At 43.3% G+C, this 14,494-nt stretch overlaps 1 protein-coding gene across 1 annotated transcript in view; it reads right to left on the reverse strand.

Moving 5' to 3' along the window:
• Nucleotides 1-14,494, reverse strand: part of itgb5 (integrin, beta 5) — a 53,777-nt gene that overhangs the window by 22,941 nt on the left and 16,342 nt on the right. The window contains exons 10-11 of the mRNA XM_080753175.1: nucleotides 11,773-11,947; nucleotides 10,972-11,226 (exon numbers count right to left, since the gene is read on the reverse strand). Coding sequence (XP_080609301.1) covers nucleotides 10,972-11,226; nucleotides 11,773-11,947 — 430 coding nt within the window. The remainder of the gene's footprint in view (nucleotides 1-10,971; nucleotides 11,227-11,772; nucleotides 11,948-14,494) is intronic.

Here is a 14,494-nt window from a genome sequence, read left to right on the forward strand (position 1 = left end):
ATGCAACAAGTATATACAAGTTGATACCTTGTATATTTGTTCTTTTTGTCAAGAAAGCAACAACATTGGCCGATGGAGTCTAAATGAAGATAAACCACTTAAACCCCAGCATCCGTATTCTGGGAAAACATAATAATATTATAGAGTGTATATTCCTACTATAGAGCCCCGAGGGATGCCGCTCAACAACATATGTGGTTTAAGTGGTTAACATCACATCAAACATATTAATCTGATCAGAATGTACAAGGAAACATCTGTGACATAAATATGGAAGATCTTAGTTAATAATGATCTTGCATACAAAGAGAGAAGCCTCAGTATAGCCCATAAGTAGACTGTCCACAGGGCCACAGTGACTCCACAAACCTGTGAATCTCAAAGACACCGGACTTCAAAACCGTAATAAAAAATAAATAAAAAAGCTTGTGCAATACAAAACTCCATAATGGGGGAAACACTGCATGTTGACACAAAACAATCCTTTATGAGCAGTATCATGCTAAGTACCCTGGTTATGGCTCATCCCAAACTATTGGTTACCTGGCCAGCGCCGGTGACTTGATGGCTGAATGATGCACAAGCAACCACAAAGGCATAAATGCATCTATTGCTACCATATGTATATCCCACATAAAAGAGTATGTCAAGTCAAGGCAGAAATGATAACTTTATACGCGAGTCCTGCCTTGGGGCCAGTGTAACCTCAGATTTGCGTGATATGGAGGCGGTATGTCTCTGTGCCCCACTGTGTTTGAAGTGTAAAGAGGTGCCCTGCAGCTGTAATGTGGTACGTTAATCCTTTCACACAACCGTCCATGGGGCTGGTTCCATTTACCGTATTTTCCGGACTATAAGGCGCACTTAAAAGCCTTTAATTTTCTCAAAAAACTACAGTGCGCCTTATAGTCCAGTGCGCCTTATATATGGATCATTCATTGACATTGACATTCCCTTTAGCACAGCTCCATCTGATTGATGCATAACGCAACGGTAGCGTCTATTATGTGCGCCTTATAGTCAGGTGCGCCTTATATATGAAAACAGTTTGAAAATACCATCCATTGACAGTGCGCCTTATAGTCAGGTGCGCCTTATAGTCCAGAAAATACTGTACAAAGATTTAACTGAAACATGACAAAGAAATGGGAATTCTTTTTCATGTTTCAGTTAAATCTTTCACATTGCCAGCTCATTTGTAACTCACGCAAACACACAAATGTCCCAAAGTGGCACCCACATCAACTGCAGCCAGAACCCACATCAACTGCAGCCAGATGGTACAATGAAAGATGGTACAATGAAAGATGGTACAATGAAAGATGGTACAATGAAAGATGGTACAATGAAAGATGGTACAATGAAAGCAAGAGCAGGAATGAGTGAGGGAGGGAAAGAGAAAGAGAGAGTGAAAGATATTCAGCACACTACCATTTCAGTGCAACGCAACACCTGCAAGGCTCCAAGGTGCCTTGTTGCCCCAACGATAGGGCTGAGGAGGGGTGGGGCATCATATGTCGATATGTGCTGCATTTAATGTGGGAAAGAGCTGAGAAAATGATACCATCCTGAGCGAGCTCTGTGGGGCTTTTGTCTGTGACCGTCAGGTTCAGTCACGTCTATAAAAGTGGAAGGGAGGGGTTGGTGGAGGGTAGAGTGGAGGTGACATGCAAAGCTTGCTTGCTTTACCTCAAGGCCAAGGGACTGATCACTATAGAACAGGTGGCGCTCGCGTAGCTGCTACTACTACATCACAGGTGGGACTTCAAATAAACCCCACCACAATGTCTAATCGTTCCATGCATGTGTAACCATCTAAGAGTTGGTAGATCTAGGCAGGGTATCTGGGGGGGGTGGGGTTCATATGAAAACAATAACAGGCATGGAGGCTTAACAGTCAAAGTCAAAGGGTTGAAAAGAGTGTAGTTTGAAAGCTGAAACCCACTTCAACTAATCTGCATTTGGTCTTGTGCGAACAGTTGCCAGCAGTTATTTGTGAAATACTCCTTACAATAGCCTGCTAAAGTGCATCGGCAGGGCTTGATCCTTTCTCGTAATTTGTTGATTTGATCTGGCATGGACAGAGGGGGTTGGCCAGGATGAGCTTTAACATCAAACATATAATTTTCCGAATGTCTGTCTGTCTGTCTGTCTGAGTGAGTGTCTGTCACAGCGTTTCTCCTCAGTGGCTGGAGCAATTGATCTGAAATCGCATCACCATTAGCATATGAACACACCTGACATAACTGTGAAGCCCGTTTGTCACTTTAACAAATCATATGCTGTATATTAGCATTTTTATGGTGTATCTATATCTATTCTGCATCTAGCATGAGGCATATCTATTCTGCATCTAGCATGAGGCAACATGTTTAACCAGCTGTGTGTGTGTGTGTGTGTGTGTGTGTGTGTGTGTGTGTGTGTGTGTGTGTGTGTGTGTGTGTGTGTGTGTGTGTGTGTGTGTGTGTGTGTGTGTGTGGGTGTGTGTGTGGGCGGGCGGGCAGGCGGGGGGTTACCACATCCCATAACCCACACACTGCACATCATTTAGGAGCTCATATCTTTGAACGGGTAAGGGCTAGTTTATTTAATTTATCTAAAGACCAACGTGGCCTATTTAATCGTTGATTAACTTAATCTATGGGCAAGAGGAAATGAGTGGCACATGTTTTAAATGTTTCTAACTGCCTGTCTAAACTAATATACAGTACATAGTACTGTATACAGTGTTCATTGACAGATTTTACATTTAGCAAAATACAGATGAATACAAATAGTGAAATATACTGTACTGTATATTAGGACCTACTGGGTGTGCACAGTATATGAGGGATTATTGAATGTAGGAGTCTCAGAAATAATGTTGTAGATGCCAGACGTATCAGTGATGTCAGTCATCTCCAAATTTGGGCATTGTTTATGCATGCAGATGTTACCATTATGCGCAGTACAGGCAGCAGTATCAGTGACGTCAGAAATTTGGGAACTGTTTTTACCCATATATGCCCATATATGGTGTTCTGTGTCCTATGCCCATATATGGTGTTCCGTGTCTGTCCATGCCTATTACTATGACGTCAGAGTACCGTAGACAGACGGCAGACAGACAAACATTCTGTAAATTAATAGTTATATTACTAGAAGCTGGGCCGCCCTTCGGCGACCTGGCCAACTCGGAACAATGTAAATAGGGAATGAATGCCCCGCCCTTTAATGCAAACCCCATTATACCTGTTTTCATAGGACCCGTTTTGACCATCTGTCTGCCTGTGTCCATTTATGCCCATATATGGAGATATCTGTATCTGTCTGTCTGTCTGTCGGCGTCCATTTTATGTCCATATATGGAGATCACTGCAGTTATAGTTCTGGGTCCATTTTATGCCCATATATGGAGATATCTGTCTATCTGCGTCCATTTTATGCCCATATATGGAGTATCTGTCTGTGCCTCCAACTGTGTTGCAGACACAGTGCCGGTTCCCCCTTTAATGCAAACCTCATTATACCTGTTGTCATAGGACCCGTTTTGAACATCTGTTTGCCTGTGTCCATTTATGCCCATATATGGAGATATCTGTATCTGTCTGTCTGCGTCCATTTTATGCCCATATATGGAGATCTTTGACCATCTGTTTGCCTCTGTCCATTTATGTCCATATATGGAGATATCTGTATCTGTCTGTCTGCAATCCATTTTATGCCCATATATGGGGGCATTCATTTTATGCCCATATATGGAGAACGCGCGTGCCCGTGGGACGAACGGTTCTCGAGATACGCGGATTACATACATACATACACAATCACAGAGATTTTTTGTTGACTCATGTGGCGTACGTGATGTCAGAGCCTTTTATGAAGTGATGTCACAATGAGTCAGAGCTTTCGCCGATTTCCTCCGGAACAGCCTGATGTCAACAATCAACCCCGCATAAGGAGATTCCGAACGTTTCGCGCCGGTTCGGGAAAACCGCGCGTCGGGTCGGGTCGAGACCCGGCACTGCACTCCGTGCCGCGGCGGGGAACGCGCGTGCCGAATCTGAAGCCGGTGGGACGAACGGTTCTCGAGATACGCGGATTACAGACACACACACAGACAGACAGACAGACACACACGCAGAGACTTCTCGCATTTATAGATAGATTATTATAGATGTACAAATCGTTAGGCTCACCTGCACTGCTCTATCTATGCCTGATGCTATACAAAGGCATGAACTTAAATTAATTTGTTTAATAAAGGCCAAATAGGCTTTGTTGAGTTTTAAGTCCCTCTTTTATGTACCATATAATGTGTCAATCCCATACAGGCTGGCTTCTAATGAAGCAAGACACTTTAATCAGTCATATCAGTCAGTCAATCATATATTATTTCCACTCAAACAGACAAGTGTGGTTTATACACAGCATGGCAGCCTAACAAGTAAACAATTTAATATGAAATATATGTAATATTTAAATACAATTTAATTATTTAAATATCACATTATTACTTTTTAACTCATACAGTGCCCCGGGCCACAAGTGGCCGCTAGAGTGCCAGAAATATCTGTATAGGCCTTCGCTTTAGCTACCGTAGAAGAATACAGTACTGCCTTGTGTTTTCACTGCAGCCGCTGCTATGGGGGACTAGAGGAGGAAGATAGCTAACACTTAGCCATTCAATGTTTTATTTTTTAGAAGCCCGATCTAAAGCTATTTCAGTCGCAAAGAAAACGTTCTGGTTGGTCACAAATCAGAAATCAGAAAACCCTCTCTAAAGATGTGACTTATTATTGGAGTGGGCGGCGCGATGCGGCCTTTTGCGCGAATACGGCCCGTGGATGGCCGAGTGTCGGCCCCGGCCATGGATGGAAATTTAGACCGGGGCTTCGTTGAGGCCTCCGATTAAATAATTCATTTTATTAAATATCCCGAACTAGATCGGGATAGGCACCCTGGAATACGTCGCGCCGCCGACAGTATAGATTGAGTTTTTTTGGGGGGCTCTAAACTTTATTTTAAACCATTTTCAATGGAATAAATCGTCGGACCATCTAGCGTCTCTCGTTGGTAAGCGATGGACGAGCCAGGACCACCCACGTTGGTCCAAGCAGCTCGGGTAAGTCAAATAGCAAATAAAATATTGTATTGGATTGAAATAAAGTCGAACTTGTTCGGGATAGGCACGATTAGGGTTAAGAAGAGCAGTACATTATCTTCGCAGAAATCAAAAGGCACTGTGCACAAATGGTAATCAGCCAATGAACCTAGAACAAACTCACTGATTACTGCATGTTTTTCTATACCAACAACTGACTATCAACTTAAACACTGCTGTTCACCACAGCCACTGAAACAAAGCCACTTGTTGAACTTTATCGTCCATCAGGACATTGTATTCAAACTGGCAGCTCAATTACAAGACCATTAACCTTAGATTAGGACTTTTAAGAAAGTCAAGTTTAATTAACTTCCACTGTGTTATGTGTCTTTCTTTCTTTTAGATCAATGGTTCTCAACGTACAAAATTCCTTGCACATTTTGAACACAAATCATCTCTTATGGGGGTCCCTAGCACAAATTCTTTTCAAATGTGGGCCTGTGGTCAAATACATATGAAATCCATTGAATTTGCGGTCCATTGAAAACCACTGTTTTAGTTTTTAGTAGCTCACACAGGACTAAAACCAAGTTCTTTTAGACAGATTCACGGAAGAAGCAGGAGCTAGACATATATTTGCACAGTGTCGATGGTTTGACAATAAGAGTATTGCTTTGTGTTTCAACATGTCCGTGCTCTGGCTAGACCAACAACTTGGAACGTCCCTACTAATCCGCCTGCAATCTACAGTAGACTGCTGCGAGACTTGATTTCCAGCTGTACGCCGACAAAAAGAAGAATCAATGAGTGAATGTGCATATTATTGCAGTCGTTAGGTGAAGGTCAAAACAAAAACAATGGCGATGACAAAGACACTGCAAGCCTGAGGCCTGCTACTACTTGCATGAAGCACAGTCACGCTAGGCCTGAACATTAATAAACACATATGTTCCCATTTATCCTCCAAATGAACACGCACACGCACGCACACCAGATCTTTGAGACAGCACATTTATTTATGGGCTAAAAGAGGGTTTGCGGGTAAATGTGCCAGTCTGGAAAATAAGGCCATGCTATTTCTGGCAATTGGAGACTGTTGAGCTCTTAGATCATTATTTAAAACCAGCTGCAGAGCTCGCTGTGGAGATGTCAAGGGGGGCAGGAGGACTACAAAGTCAAGATTTACTGAGGCCTTGTAAAAGTCTACAGGCAAATGGAGCACGCGACTTATCCGTGCATGTCTTGACTGGATTATACTAATAGACTGTATATACAGTATATACACACACATGTATAATATAGTATTGAAGCACACACACGCAAACAAAACCAAGGCTTGAAAATGACCTTCAACTGCATTATAACACTGAGCATTCAGGGCTGCCCAAAGACAGACTGATAGAAACGCTGACAGATAGACCTGAAGGAAGGGCTGGCCTTGAAGATACTGGGGATAAGATTACCATGGCGTACAGAGACAGACAGTCTCCCGACACAGGTCAGCTGACCCAGCACTCCCCCACCCCTACCTTCCCCACTTCCAGCCTCCTGTGTGACCTTCCCTCCCCCTCAGACCCATTAAGAGGACACCGACACTGCAACTCCCACCACATCTTCAACCTGTCAAGACTGCAGCTAACTTTAGAGACTGATTCATGACTCTGAGGGCCGGCCAGCCGAGGTGGCAGTAAATGCAGGGCTCACAAAAAAAGGACAACCCAGAGAGATCCTCCATGCCAAAGAAGGCACAAGACTGAACGTTTATCTTGCATCCTCACATCAACTCCCTCCACCATTAAGGTTGTGTTCCCAACTCCCCAGATGTCTTTACTGCAGTCAGCCTGCGTAGTGCATAGGGATTCTTAAACTGTGGTGCGTGCACCCCCAGGGGGTGGGTAGTGTAACTGATACATTATTTCAACATTATTTCACATTTAGTTTTTTATTATATAAAAATATTAAATGAAAGAAAATCATTTATTAAACCATTTATCAAATATGTTTTAATTAATTAAGAAATGTACCCAAAATGACTTGATTTACTGCCAGCAGCCTAACTACCTGGTGTGGCAGCAGAGCATGTAGGTCATTCATGCAACATAAATATGCAGAACTGGTTAGAATCAGGGACACTGTCCAGCAGTGGGACAGCTAAACAAATCACATCTAAAAAGTAAAAAATCTTTAAAGAGGAGTTGCAATTTAATGTAAAGTTAATGCAACTGTTAATAGACTATGTTGTAATTTTTTAAGGTGTCTGGCATTGGGGATGTAGAAGCTTGGGGGTGCACAGGCTAAAACATTAGGGAACCACAACCCTCATCAATATTGGTCTGATGTAAAGAGGACTAACATAATACAGTCAGCAACTGTGCAACACAGTGGAAACGGCATACAGTTCTCCACCTCAATGACAGCCCACTAGAGAATACAAAGTCAATAAAAACAACACAGCTATCTCCTCCATTCATCGACCAGCATACATACTGCTGAGCACAGCTGAGAAAGATAAGAATCGTGAGTTTACGCTGGCACAAAGATAGCTTGTCAAGACCATTGTCAAGACCATCACAAAAACAAATTTGACGAGGATGGATGCGACTAAAATAAATAACAAGTTTTAAATACTGTATGTCTGTATTTGAGAGTGTAGTTTAAAAGGAAGCATGTGAAATAAATATGACTTGCTCAGCCTGTTCTTGACCTCAGATTTCTACAAACTAGGCTACAACTGATAAGAGTTTAGTCAAGTTTCAGATAGTATTGTATTGGTGGTGACAAACTCCCTGGTCTATAAAAGACACTCTGTAGGCTGCAGTGCGTTACAGAGGTTTTGGCTGGCCACTACCTCATGTCACCACAATGCCTTTACAGCTCAGCCCAACAGCCAGCCAGCCAGGCCGACAAATGTGAGCCACAACTGGGTGTGGAGTGTGGCCTGCTTCCTCTGTTATGTCCTCACATTCAACCCTGACCAGGCCTGGGTAGAGCTTGCACAGCTGCTAAAGGCATCAAAAGAGTCTAGCCTGGGAGATAGAAGGAAAAGGACTCTTCCACAAACATAAAACACCACAATAAAGTAAACACAAACCAATATAGGACAGTAGTAGGACAAAATAACTGACTCAATATGATCAAATGCACATCATTATCTCATGACCTAAACAGCATTGTGCTATGTTACTAAACGCAAAATAACGATGAAACATTTCACAGACATTTCAGAGGGAGCAAACTAAGTGTTGCAAGGCACAAGCATCTGTGTTAACAAAAAGGGTAACAAAAGTGGTAAAGAGAAGGTTTAGAAAAATTGAACCACCCTGAAGAAGTCCAGGCATGCTCCTGTGTAACCAGCTGTCTTGTATTTGTAAACCAGTATCCAATCACCTTGCAGCAGTCTTTGTGCCTGACTTTTGGCCCACTGACACAGCAATCTAATCAGACAGGCTGAGCTGCAGAAGTCAATGGAAGGCCCTCCTGACTGAGGAGGAACTGCCACAGTTGTACAACATGACACAGTTCAACAGTACTTATCACAACACATGAGACCATTCAGGAAACATCCATGTATCCATGCATGGGTACATTTTCTCAATCGTTCCAAAACCCTGGACATTTTCACCACAACTGGCACCCACCTATCCATTTATCAGTGTGAGACGCATAAGCAACTTTCAGATAGAAAGGATGTTGGCTTTCTGCCAAAGTTAATATGGCGCACAGCTACAGCTCCTTTCAGACCTTCTAGGGACAATCTATGGGTGACCTGCAATCCTGAGAGAAAGGAAAAGAAGAGAGATCACAGTGCCAGCTGACTTCCTTTTTAATAAAACCTGCTGTGCCTTTAAGCCATTTATCCGACTGAAGTTAACACCCAACCACCTCCAGCACTTTTCCCAGACGCAATGCAAGTGAGCTGCTCTCAGCGGAGCGTGACCAATCCAGGTGGTGCACTATTCTATTTACAAGACATTTAACAGGGCACAGGGACGCAGAGCAGGCCTTCCCATTAAAACCTGTGGGGCTTTTTTAAGAGTCATGCAAACACCGAATTGATTTTACAACACTGTTTATACAAGACACTTTGTGACAATTAACCGATTCAGGGAATTGAGAAGAAGACAGTGAGAAGGAGGCGTTTCCCTTTGGAATCATTAGGAACTCATTACAGCCATGTTGAGCTAGCCTGGCTTGGCCAGACTATATACTAATGCAGCTAACTAACTGCAGTATAGTATCCCCACCTTGTTTTAACATGGGTGGATTGTTTAGCTGTGCTAGGCTAATGTTGAGCCAGCCATGATGAGATAGGAGGTGTAGCAAGTGCTTTTAGAAGGAACTGGAGTGTTAACATTTAATGACTGATTATGTATGATCAGCTGACAAACGAATGGCTGTTCGCTGTCGTTTCATCTGACATTACCAATGTCGCTGCTGACTAAACGAAAGACGGCACTTCTACTGGGTATTATAGATAAATAGAGCCATGCATTGTGCTAAGGGAGAGAGGACCAAAGCTGGCCCCACTCTGACAAAGCGCTCTCTGTGGGTTCAGAGGAACAGCCGTTGGTTTGGGGATGAGCCAGTGGGCCTCCATCCAGCTAGTCGAGCTCACCCCAGAACTCACAGAGGCTTGGACCCAATGTTCTGGGAACCCAACTGTTTAGTATGGCTGAGCATATACGCAGAGCCAACCTGCCGACTCGCATCAAGTCCCAGAGCTATGCGGAGCAGCAGACAGAATCAGGGACATCGAGATAATCTGGTAGACATCAGTGAGTCCATGCATTTTTACATTAATAAAGCATGCAAATGACTCAGAATGAAAAGATGGAGATCATGATTAATAAGGGGAATAATAGCAGTTTGGGAAGTTCATCTCAACAGAGTCGCTGGTTCTAGTGGTGCTGGAGGTTAACTTTCACAAAGAAATAAGCATCTCTGTGCAACATAACAACCTGACCTTACTCCCAAGTTTCATGCACACAGATGATTCCAACTATCAGGTCCTAGACAGCCACCCTATTACCAAAGCAGAAGACACAATAAAATGCAAGCTGTAGGTTTAGAAAAAGCCCACTCCAGCTGCTTTCCTAAGCCTCTTCATAGGAACTTGGCCAACAGTCAAGCAGGTGAGCGTTTCAGCTTACTTAGAAGACAGAAATTACTTATGGGAGTGCCTGAAAAACAAAGACACACCCAAGGCAGGTATGGATGTCTATAATGTCAACATGGCAAACATTTAGTTTCTAACCAAAACATAAGCAGCACCGAAAGGTTCACAGGCAAATTGTTCAAAAGTGTTCAAACGTGCATTTCATCCTTCATAACCTTGATTGATCAGAGTGATGTTGTGTGAACCAATCCAAGCATGTACAAAAAAAACTTTCATTGTGCGAAAAGCCTAGGATGTGGACCAAGAATACCTTTTGTACGCTACAATTAAGTGTGAAATCAAGTGCTCATTGTGTGTGTTATGATAATCTACACAGTTACAAATGCAGACGACAATGCTGAGTATTTTACTGAGAGTGTACAAATAGGATAGGTTCACTTCAATGAACTGGTTCGCTCAACTCGTTGTAGAATTGCCGTGTTTCTGGGTATCTTGGGTGCGGTATTCGGGATAACGCATGAAGAGAAGCAACCCGCACTCACGTTTTCATTAAGAGTCTTTTTTAATAGTGGAACAGCAGCAGCAGTAGTCAGAACAGATGTGTTTCGGCCCTTAGGCCATCATCAGTGTTACTGAATACATACTCTAAATGAAAACGTGAGTGCGGGTTGCTTCTCTTCATACAAATAGGATAGGACCCATTTGTATAATCTCAAGTAAGAGTTAAATTAACTCTCAGACTTTTACAGTCTAGTGTTGCTGTTCTTACCTGAGCAGAGGACGCCCTTGTGTCGTGCACAGGAGAAGTCGTCGCACTCGCAGAAGCTACCGTAGATCTTGCCAAACTCTGATTCGTAGCACAGGCACTGGTTGCAGCTGCACTCCCCTCGCCCGCTGCACACCTGCTTGCCCTCTGCCTCCCGGCAGGCGCTCAGGTGGCGGCTGCCCGCCTCGCCGTCCTGGCACTCACAGCGGGCCCCCAGGTAGCCCGGCTCACAGCGGCATGTTCCACAGTTGTAGGTACCTGTGTGGGTGGCGGAGGTTTGGTTTAGAACAGTGGTTCTCAACCTGTGGGTCGGGGGGGGGGGGGGGGGGTCCCCAAATTATTTTGGGGGGTCCCCAGATGATTAACTTAATGTGCATTAACATTGTTTCTCACTCGCAGTAAACAAACCAACGTAAAGTTTAAGTGTATAGAGGGTATGTATGCAGTGTGACAATTTAAGGAGTTTTTAATACCTCTAAGATGACAGATTAAACACTGGCCAAATTGTCAAATATTAGAGGCAGAAATTGTGAAAATAGACGATCTACATGCTCACAATGCATGTAGATCTGCTATTTTCACAATAGAACCATGTTAAACAAAATGTAATGGCTCAACTCTGCTGGGGGTCCCCAGTTATAATATGATTATTTGGGGGGTCGCAGCCTGAAAAGGTTGAGAACCACTGGATTAGAATAAACAAGGTGTATTTGTCCTTTTTGGTCTATTTTTACACCTCAACCCTGAGGGTTTTATTTTTGTATAGCCACTGTGGCGGTCAGGTTCTTCACTTTGGTTTGGTACCTGTGGAGCTGCAAATGCTGCTGTTGGCCTGCGCTGTACGGCTACAACCACAGTCACATTGGTAATCCACAGTCAGCTCCAGGCGGTCTTTGAAGCCCACCGGCTTGATGGTGAAGCTCTGGTCGGTGCCAGGCGGAGGACAGCTCCTGGCCTCCACTTTCACGTTGAAGGACACCTGGGGGGAAAGTGAGCCAACGGTGTGACAGTCAACAAATGGCCTACTCATGTTTTTGATAATCTGACCAGTAGCGACACAGAGGGAATTATAAGGGCAAGGGGATTCTGATAATGTTTATATAGTGAAAACAAAAAGTCAGGCAAAGATCTGTTTTGGATGAGTTATAAAACTACAAGGCAGGGCAAGTTTAGACAACTGCAGCCTCAGAAACAGTATCTGTACAGCCTCAGAAACAGAAAAGTAAAATCTATTTATATTCCATTTATTTATTTCTGTGTTGCACTGACTCAGCATCTATATTTACTTGCAGCCTTACAACACTTTCTGTAAAGCCTTTGGCAGCTCGACTACAGATGTGAACTGTGTGTGACCCCATGATTGTGTTTACATGTGCAGCCACGACTCGTTGAAAAGGAAAGCTTACAGCGCACATGCACAGATGATGTGGCTCCGACTTTGTAGATTAATCGCAGCCAATCGAGGAAGACGACACAAGACCTCCACCCATTTGATTGCTCCAAGGAAGGAAGTGTTAAGGCGAGGAGAAACCCAACCTTCGCGGTTTCTGGCCTGTCCTGACATAAACAAGTGTTTTCATCACTGCTCTTCACAAAGCTACCGCCGCAGTCATCCTCAAAACTGTCTGTCCCAAATGGGGCGCGGGTGTTTTTCTTGGCCCTTTGGTATGCCTTTCCCTACTGATAAAAACGATGCTGCTATAAATCTGAACTACCGACTGTAATTCACACGTGTCAGCTTCACTCTGACACCTCCTATAAAACTTTATTCCAAAGTGCCAAAGGCCAAAAAGAGATATACAACTTTGTAACTAAGGTATTTAAGCTTTATGGACTTCCCCACAGAATACAAAAACAATATAGAATACAGAAAGCTGAATCAATAAACAATATGCATATCACTATTATTACAGTAGATGTTGCAAAGGCTGAGAGGGGGCAAACACAAACAGCTGTAGAAATATTTCTGTGGAGGTCAAATTGTCTCATCCATCTTTGTTCTATGTCTACTTTGACAGTCGAAATTCAAGGGGCTGCTGGAGAAGTGACACGCTGTGCTTTGAAGCTCCCATCAGCAGTTCTCGGTCCCAGAGAGGCCTAGAACCTCTTGCTTTAGACTCAGACCCAAACCAAACACTGGGCCCTCATAGCCACTGTCAGACCTGTTGATGTTGGCAACAACAAATGAGTTCATAGATCTGTTCTCTTCCACAGAGAGAGCATCCACTTATTCTGTGAATGGAAGAGCTCACCATTTCTAAACTCGCCAACTGTTACTTCTGATCTCATATTCCCTTGTGCTGTCCTCTCAGTGACGGATGCAGCTGAGACACAGGGGAGAGGGAAGCGGATGGTCAATCAAGGTTACAAGCTCTTGCTGGCAGAGAAGCAGTGTGAAGAGTTGATACCAGTCTGCATTCTTCACTTCAAAAGGAAAACTGTGCTCAATAATCAAACATATATTTGAATATGCAAGGAGGAAATGATGGACAAAATAAGCAGCGTTGACTAGTAGTTTCAACTATATTCAAATCAATTCAAATTGTCATAGTGATTTAATGCCACTCACTTTGTGTACTGCACACTCCATAGAAATGTCTACCCTTGTTGTCAGCAATGGTCAAATATTCAGTTGTGAAGGACATGACATACAAAACCAGAGTTGTCTTCCTTGCACTTCTCCATCAATATTGGGATATTTAGTGGCAGGCATACTGTATATGTGAACATGAAAATGTGCACTTTTTTATTTAGACTGAGCTAAATGGTATTTTTACTGGCTTGTGATAAGATTTTGTTGTATACTTTGTTTGAATCTCATATCAGAAGTATTTTCTTTATAAGTAGTTTGAATGAATTATGTACTATAAGTAGCTTTAGTAGTGAGTATTCTTCTACTGAGGGATATCTAACCATGCTGTTATTCAACACCTTCCAGTGTGAAGTAATTGGCAGCTTGCATACTATACTTATTTTCAGTTCAGAAAGCTACTTTGAATGCAGAGATCTTATGAACAGTAGCAAAGTCTACAGAATGTTTTAGCAAAAAACAAAAGCCCACTTTTTACACAAAAATAAGTATGACTGAGTATTCAGGCATTACAGAACAAAATATGCTGTTGGGAGTTTCCTCTGACCAATATTATATAGACAAACACAAGCCCTTTCAGGAGGACAGAGGTAGAGACTACGCAATGTGCGAGTGAAGGAGAGGCCCCATCCTGTCCCTTCCGCATTCCTCCACTACATCGTGAGCAACGTAATTAACTAACAAGGGACACAATTTGATTCACGGGACATGTGAGTCACGAGCAAGCCACTACGCCCAATCAGGCAGCACGTTGGGAGAGCTATGAGGTTGTGGAGCAACGGAGGGCGCCCAAAAGTTAGTGGCGAAGGGATGGGAGGGAAACGCCAGGACAGGACGAGGAGGAGAAGCGAGAGGAGGGGGCACTGATGATACACCTCAGCTGAACTCTATGGCAGGGGACTTCAACGTTTTCAGGCCAAGGACCCCTTAGTTGAG

This window comes from Nannobrachium achirus, assembly GCF_963921795.1.
Source record: "Nannobrachium achirus genome assembly, chromosome: 22".
In the NCBI taxonomy this organism is placed as follows: Eukaryota; Metazoa; Chordata; class Actinopteri; order Myctophiformes; family Myctophidae; genus Nannobrachium; species Nannobrachium achirus.